At 39.9% G+C, this 8,449-nt stretch overlaps 1 protein-coding gene across 1 annotated transcript; it reads right to left on the bottom strand.

The window, feature by feature from the left end:
* Positions 1-6,684, bottom strand: slc19a2 (solute carrier family 19 member 2). The gene is made up of 6 exons (XM_072683771.1): positions 6,485-6,684; positions 4,846-5,415; positions 4,455-4,701; positions 3,514-3,706; positions 2,624-2,765; positions 1-2,535 (listed from the first exon to the last, which is right to left on the bottom strand). The coding sequence occupies exons 1-6, from the start codon at positions 6,611-6,613 to the stop codon at positions 2,350-2,352; spliced, it is 1,467 nt and encodes a 488-aa protein (XP_072539872.1). The 5' UTR covers positions 6,614-6,684; the 3' UTR covers positions 1-2,349.
* Between the last annotated feature and the right edge of the window lie 1,765 nt (positions 6,685-8,449).

An 8,449-nucleotide genomic window follows, 5' to 3' on the forward strand; every position in this document is an offset into this window, starting at 1 on the left:
TTTCACATCATTGAACATATTTTCTTTATTAAAATACAATATTAAACAGAAGTAAAGACAATCATATAACAGGTACTGCTGGTATGGTTATTGATAGAGATGAGTGCATTTACCCTATGTGAGTTACCCAAAATAAATAAAGTACAATGTGCTTATTATTGACCAGAATTGAATTAACTGTAATGAGGATAATATTCAACATCTGTTGATGCATTAACATTTTTGGCACATAATTATAATGGTGCACTTAAAGTACATTCTAGTGTTTTGAACACTATTAAATTCTATGTACATTAGATTAGTTTAGAAAGACATTCTGCAAAAGCAGTATAAGTGCTAGATTTTATATTAGGGTACAGGTGTACATGAAAGTTTAAGCACTTCTGTATGTAATCAGGCATAAAGTGCAGTATATTCAGCAAGCCTAATGCACAGTTACTTTTTCCATCACAAATATTAATGTGGCTTATGCATACATTTAGACATCTTCAAAGCGCTTCAAAGGCTGATCAGCAAATAAAGCCTGAGGCTTGTCACCAATTCTAATTAGGAGCTGTCATATGACTGAATTTTCCTAACTTTATAACTTCTCAACTTCCCCATGACTGCCACATACCTGCAAGATGGTTTAGTAGTTGTTGTGAATCATTCCTCTATAACACACTGCTTGCATAAACTATCTTCATGAAGGCGTGATATATACTGAAAACCGTGCTTGTGCCATCACACGTTTAAAGTATGCTACAGAACATCTAAAAAGCAAGATGAGTCTTTAAAACAAACTCTGAGGACTAATGAGACACTCTCTGGCCACAAAAGAATGGTTGGAGGTGTCCATACTTTTGCACAAGCAACATGAAAGAGTAACCATGCATTATAACTTTTGTTTCATTAGCTACAGGGCCTGTGTTTACTACCAGTCAATTAAATGAAACAAAGTGTCACTAGGCCAAGGGTGCCCAAACTTTCACATACAACTGTCTTTAAATTATGATATGTTAAAGCCTAACTTGTACTTGATGATCATATACCAGTGCGTGTGCTATGACTTTCTGGTATAACAAAAAATATTGACCAAAACAGTCATATCAGAATATAATGACTACCTACCTACCTAATAGTGGGGCACCGCTGTTATGCTGATGGAATTAACATCATAGATGCCACATGACAGGGTTTGCCGTACATATAAATAAGCATGCACCCCAGTCAGTCAAAAAACTATCATCATGGGTAAAAGACATGGCATGATGGGTCCAGAGCGAAGTGTGCTAGCATCTTGGAAACCCCTAACTTCATTGGATGTTCTAGAGCCGCCATGGTAAAGGTGTACTGAGAATGAACTACTTGCATAACAGTGGTGCCACACGGGACATTGATGCCAGAGGGGAATGACGTCTCTGGCACAGAGCAATCGACTCACTGACGTCACTGTGGACCAGTTAACCTCTATAACCAACACCTTGCGTTACCTAATACAGTCCATAACAACGTCTCGCTAGTGTCATCCAAACTAGGGGTGTTTATTCCCACTATTAGGTATGTGGTCTTAATATTGTGATATGACTGTGTATAAAAGAAACACACAGAAAAGAAAATGGTAACAAACACACTGGAATGAAAAAGAGAACAGGGGAAAGGCCACATTCTTATGCATTAAGTGGTCAGAATCTTTAGTTTGCAAGGTTTTTTAATGTTGCAGCATTGCAACGGAGAAGTGCTAGTGACAGGCAATGGTAAGGTTTACAGAAATGTGACAAAATCAGATTAGAGTACTGCCTGCTATTCAAGACAGCCAAAGCAAGATTGCTATAACTAGGTTATCATACAAGTAGGATAATATTTGTTCTGTTTGAGCCAAAACTGACTGGCCTACATTCATAAAAAACATCACCTCAAAGTTAAGGCAACGCAAGTGTCTCTTTTAAATGAGAGCTAATCATATTGTACTACAAGATATGACTGTTCATTTAAACCATCATCCAGATTTAACTTAGTAAAGAACAAAACAAACAAACAATCAAAACCAGCATATCTATAAGATATAACTTAATATGTGCGGGATATTTAAAGCTTGATCTGTATGCATCTTCAAGTATCTATCATTTAGAAACATTTTTTTAGTTTGTTATTGCTGACATACTGTACTATCACAAAGCATTTACCTTTGCTGTTTCACCATTACAAAACCACCATTGCTAGTTTCAGAAGTAGTTATAGCACCCTTTTAGTACCTTCCCAACTAGGCCTTTTAAGAAGCATCAGCACTTTTGGGGGAAAATAATAATAATAATAATAATAATAATAATAACAACCTTGTGCGTATGTATATAGTGTGCAGACACCCAATCACTTTGAAATAGTGTTGCTGACTTTGGATGGTGAACGGTCACCACCAGCAGAGTCCGTTTCACTTTTTCCACTCTCAGTCTGTACCTCAGCAACATCAGGTCTAGTGCGTGTAGCCACTTTATATACAGCAGCTATGAAGAAGACCACTGCAATAGCAGCAAAGTAACTACCGTAGATCAGAAACTGTGGAAGGACATATGTGACAAATGAGAAACCTGCATCAGCAAAACACAAGTAAGCTGGAAATATTAAAACTTAATTTCAACTTTACCTGTGGAAAAATGTCAAGGCCCAGGCCTGCATTGTCAACTACAATCACAGTAAGTAGGGTTTGCAGTAAAAGTGCAACAAAAGTGTTCACCCCAAACACTAAGGCGTACCTCCTCATATTCAGATTGGCAGCAATCTGGTACCTGTGATGAAAATATGCAAGTATAATAATACAATCATAGCAGGACTTCTGCATTACAGAAATAAGCCACAAGAGGCTGTGGGTGCTACTGGGATTTTATCACAGGGAAGGGTGTTTGTTTATACAACATGAAGCGGAGTAACAGTTTCAAGTGGCTTATTGCTTTAACATAAAATACACAATGTTAAATGAATTCATTTAAATATTCACAAAAAAAAACCCATTGACAATACACTATTCTTCTGCAAATGTAGTCTGATAACAGTGAGCACTACTGCTTGGATTTTCCCTCTTACTCAAAAAGATCAGTTGCGGCAAGTATAGGGCTAGCCTGGGTTTTTAGCAAAGAGCAATCTATAATCACTGTATTTCTTCCTGAAAGCTCACAAAAATGTGAGACTTTAGAATTAAACTAATAACTTACAAATGTGCATAATATTCACAATAACAGGAAAAGTTAAGACACTATTTACTAGTTTCCATTTGTAATTTTCTGCAGCTAACTGATTGTCTCAAAACGTGGCACATTAATAGGTAATTCAGATATTGTGAGGTGGTCATAGATGGTTATACAGATTTTACAGATCAGATCATACAGATCAGATTGTAAGAACTATCATTTTATAAACAAGCTTTTTAAAAAAAAAATAAATCATTCTGTATATCCACAAGGATAATTACAAAATATCAGAAAAATAAATAAATAAAGCACTTAAAATGTGGGCTGACTTAGGGGCTCCTATACTTACGTTGCTATGGTGATGAGCAACATATAGGTTGCTCTGAAGAGCACATAGGAAGTGTAGCACACCCAGATGTTCCGTACTGTGTCCATGAGGTAGACAGCTACAGCAATGACCACTGAGAAAATACAGAGAGCCAGCTCACCCCACACTGCCCAGGACACCTTCACAAAGCCGACACCAAAAGCAGCCAGAGCACCTGAAAATATCACAAAGGAGAACCCATGAGTGAACTGGAGCACTATTTTAAAACTGCTCCTGGAAAGGACTGCATTTCTATCTAAATCTACTGCTGTAAAAAAGAGGAAATAGTAAGAGACTAAAATTGTCAATTTAGTGAAGGGAAGTTTTCAAAAGCTCTTTGCGGCACCAGTAATGTGTTGGACCAGTGTCAGGTGTGCTGGAATAAGTGTAGCAAGTAGTGTTTTTTTTTGTTTTTGTTTTTTTAAATACTAAAATGACACTGTTCTGAGCTGGGAATCATATAGTGTACAGTAGCCCATCAAATTTCATCCTTGTCCCATTATCCTTCAAGACAACCAAATGACAAGCATCCAGACCAGTGGTCCCCATCTCTCCTCTCATTTCTGCAGATTTTAACTCCAACCCAAATCTTAAATATCTCATTCATCCAGTCAAGGACTGAAGGCAAGAATTACTTGGATCAGGTGGGATGGATTAGGGTTGGATCCAAAGTCTGCAGGAAGGTAGTTCTTTAGCAGGGTTGGAGAACACTGATCTAGACAGTTCTCTACACACAGGTGTACAAAACAGCTGAGTCACTCTGTAAGTCTTCAAACAACAAATGAACTATATATTTTTCTGAGGAAATGAACTAAACTCTATTCTTGCATATTATTATACACAGCATCTGCTAAATGGTGTAAATTTAAGTAAGCCTGAAAATACTGAAACTGAAGGGAACTGCCTGTATGACCTTTACCTACCAAGCAAAGTAGATAAGGTTTCAACATAACCATTGTAGATCTCAAAACCATGATCCTTAGAAGGCAGAATCTTCTCCCACAGTGCTTGCACATAATTTACCACCTGGAAATAGCCACAGGTAGACAGAGCCCACCAAACGGACCAGGCAAGCAGAGTGTGGCTTGAGTAACACTGCATAAAATCTGCCCAAAGAATTTTCAAGACTTCCCTGAAACGCCCATTTACACTATGCTTCTTTTTGAGAACCTAGGAAAAAATACAAAGAAACAAAAGGTTCTGTCATGGCTCATTCGCTGTAAAGCATTTACTTTATTATTTACAATAACCAAATGTAGAACCTAAGACTGGTTGAGCAGACAGTTTGGTAGTAGTGATTCAGAGACAGCTCACCATGGTACTTTCATCTACACTGAGAGGCACTTTGCACTCAGAGTCCTCCAACTTCTCAATCAGATCATGGCCATCTGCAGGCTCCTCAGCTGTCCTGTCTTGAGGTGCGCTCTCTCTGCAGTGAAAAAACAAACTTCTGCTAGGCATGGGCAGGAACCACGGTGCTAGAAAGGCCAGGCAACAGGAGGCCAGAGTGATGACGCTGAGGTAAAGCAGGGGGACATGGGCCACAGACACCAGTATCTGCCCGATAAGTGAGCCCACAGCCGAACCCAGCAGAGTGACGCTGCGGCAGAATCCAGTCACCCTCTGGTAGTTGGCCGGCTCCACAACACTGTAAATGTAGGAGTAGTACGCTATCTCAGTGGCTGTGGCCACACCGAAGAAGAACTCCAAGAGCTGCATAGCAAGCACACCCTGGGCTTTCACCAGCATGGCATAAGTCACTATGAAGCTAGCTGCTTGGACAATAAGCACAGGCTTGTAGCAGAGGTAGTCCGTGGCCAGGAAAACAGGAAACAGCAGAACGAGATAGGAGTATGTCCATAGTGGATAGATCTCATTCACAACCTGTAAAATTTAAACACAGATTAGCTAAAGGTATCAGACACACTGCTATATACAGTCAGTCTTGTGATACACATTTAGTTAATTATTCTGGGATTAATTCATGTGAAGAGATTAGCTTTTACTGGAAGGATTTGGAAGGGTGAAATTCCTACCTAAGCGACCAAGCTTTCTTTATGGTTGACTTCTACTTCAAACATTTAACACACTAAACAGCACAGCAGATTGCTAAGTACAGCATAAATATCTAGATCCAGAGGTGAACATCAACCCAACAACCCAGATGCTGAAACTAGCCCAAAATTGTAATTGTACTCCAGGATACCCAGGTACTTTTTGAGCTGCTACATTTGTACTTCTACTCAAGGTTTTTTGGACAGATACTTTAACTGCAGTAAACTTCATACAGATTGTGAAGATATTGGTTAACATTACAATCTGTCCATATTCCATTTTTAGAATTTACTACTTTGCTCTCCTGGCTACACTTTCTATCCAAGTTTATGCTCATTTGTCCCTTCACGGTTTACTCCACCTTGAGTTCACATCTCTCTGTATTTCTCTCTCTCCTCCACTTTTTGCACAGATCTTTTTAGACTGTTTCTCATAAATAAGCACTTTTTTGTTATTGTTGTTGTTAAGATAATCCAATGGTTTTATTATCCTGAGGAGTAGAGACAATATCATGTATTTTCACATAGCTCTCATTTAAAATCTTCAGGGCATCAAGACATTAACCGCATCTCTCTCGCACGCGCTTTATCTCCCCTGTAGTCTACTGTAGCTACCTGCCTGTCTGCTCATAACTCATAACCCGTATCTCGTTTTTATGTTTTGCTGTATTTATTTATTTTTGGCGGCCTTAGTACATTTTCAAAGTAGTCCAAAAAAAAAATATTCACGCGTCTGAAACTATAGCTACGATACTGAATAACGTAACAGAGTAAATGTAGAGTATTTCTAGCATTACGCTAATTCAGTCTAAATATGAAAGCTTATGCTCCTCATTTTTAAAAGAAACATCAATGTTATATGTGTTGCGTCATCGCGAGTCACTCGCACGCGAGCTCACCTCAGTCTCCGTGAGGTTTTTGTCAGGTCCCATCAAAAAGCGCGTGAGGAAAGGCTCCGACGGCCTGAGGTTGCAGAAAAAGCCATATATACACAACAGGACAGTGGGGCAAAGCCATGATTCGGACATTGCAAGCACAACTGGCTCATGACCTTCTCACTACCGCTGCGCGAAGCACACACTTTCTGTAGCCTACTAATGTTTCTGCAGGGGGGGCAATGAAAATGCGGCGCATGACAATGACGGCAGTGTGAGAAACCGACCAATCGTCTTACTCCATTCCTCAACGTAGGACACAATTGCCCCGCCCACCTGTTGTGAACCGTTGGAGTCAAAAGCACCTCTTCTGTATCGCGAATCAGAGGAGTCGATACCAGAATTTAATCTTACTAGCTACATATTGTGTATAACAGTACATGCTATAAGAATATGCCTTACATATCAAAAGAATTTGGTCATTCCCATCCCCAACTTGTCAACCAAATCTGCACCTCTGCTGTCTGCTTCGTTAGACTTTAGCCATCTTTGAAGTTTTTTGGGCTCCTAACTTAGAAATGCCGGGACTCGGAGAATCGATTCTTTTTGTAATCGTCTCCCAGCATTAGTTTAAAACACTAGTTTGGATAGGCCAGGTCAGTGACTGCCAACCACGTTCCTGAATTAACCCTGTTACAAAAACTGATTCTAGATCAGCACTGCTGCTGTTGAAGTCTGTGAATATACATTGACACTAGGTGCAAAAGGCTAACAGACTGTGAATCCTCTGAATTATGGGGTAATTAACGAGTCAATTAGAAATATAACATTATATTAAAAAGTTTTTGATATGGGGATATTTTACAAAAAGAATCACAGACTATTAAACACTCTGTTCTATGCCTTTGCTGTGGTTCTGCTGGTGTTGACGGTGTTTTAGGATCAAAAGACTAAAAGGGGAAGGGGAACACCTCTGAATGTGGACACTCCCTCCTCACACTGCTAGCCACACTAGCCGAGCCTCTGTCTCAGTAGTTTTGATCTAGTAGCGCCCTCCAGTGGCCACAAGGCGCATGCGTATAAAACGGCGCAGTGCAATACGCGCTGAATCACGCAGCTGGTTACGAAAACGTCACTGATTATAATTTTTTATGATATGAGACTACATTGCTACATCTATCGGAAAGCTTGCTAAAGCTTCATTTTGCTCCCAGAACAGCTAAACTTCGTTGGAAAATTCCCTAAAGATTATGATCGATTTTGACAGGATTGCATCACGTAGTTCCTGAATGTCAGAAGAAAGCCCCTGCAGTCAGCACAATCCAGCACCTTCACTCGGAGGTGGGTTTGGCGTGTTTTTCCCCACTCCAAAGATCCTGAAAAACCTTTCTGATAAATGGCATGATGGGCTTAATCAAGCTCTCCCAACCACCATCAGGTCTCCCAGCGAAGCTTCTGGTGTACGACTGACAGCAACATTGCGATTTACGCGGAGGAGGGTGGGTACTTTTGCACTCTTAGTATCAGCCCTGGATGCCATAAGGAGGTACATGGTGCTGGCACAGCGGAGCCAAACTGTGGGGTGCCAAAACGTTTGACCAAAAGCTGGTTCATTTCTGAACATTCATCCATTCACTCCTACGGGGAACAGTGTTCAATAAAGTAAAGTGGGATATTGGTTCTACTATTGTACCAGATTTGGTGGCAGCAACTCAAAAAATGTGACCTGTGGAAAAGTTCACATTATGGGGTTAAAGGTTTAGATTTTAATTAATTCCTATGGGAGTATATTGACCAACCAGTGTTTTGATTTTTTTTTACAATACAAATACTATTGCACTTATCCAAAAGCTGTATACAAGCACACTATTTCATGTGTCAGAATTGCAACAGTATCTATATCCCATCAACTGCAGGAGGAGACAGGAATAAGAATAATGAAGAGTGCATCAAGAACCACCACACACCTCCAGGAAAGGGGCTACTACT

This window comes from Salminus brasiliensis, chromosome 7, assembly GCF_030463535.1.
Source record: "Salminus brasiliensis chromosome 7, fSalBra1.hap2, whole genome shotgun sequence".
Taxonomy (NCBI): Eukaryota; Metazoa; Chordata; class Actinopteri; order Characiformes; family Bryconidae; genus Salminus; species Salminus brasiliensis.

What these genes read in the sequence shown, in the direction of transcription:
- slc19a2 (XM_072683771.1), bottom strand. Translation starts at nt 6,613, where the DNA reads ATGTCCGAATCATGGCTTTGCCCCACTGTCCTGTTGTGTATATATGGC. An exon ending in GTGTAGATGAAAGTACCATG is followed by an intron (nt 4,702 to 4,845) that starts GTGAGCTGTCTC and finishes ATTTTTTCCTAG; the next exon opens with GTTCTCAAAAAGAAGCATAG. An exon ending in GCCTTGACATTTTTCCACAG is followed by an intron (nt 2,536 to 2,623) that starts GTAAAGTTGAAA and finishes GTCCTTCCACAG; the next exon opens with TTTCTGATCTACGGTAGTTA.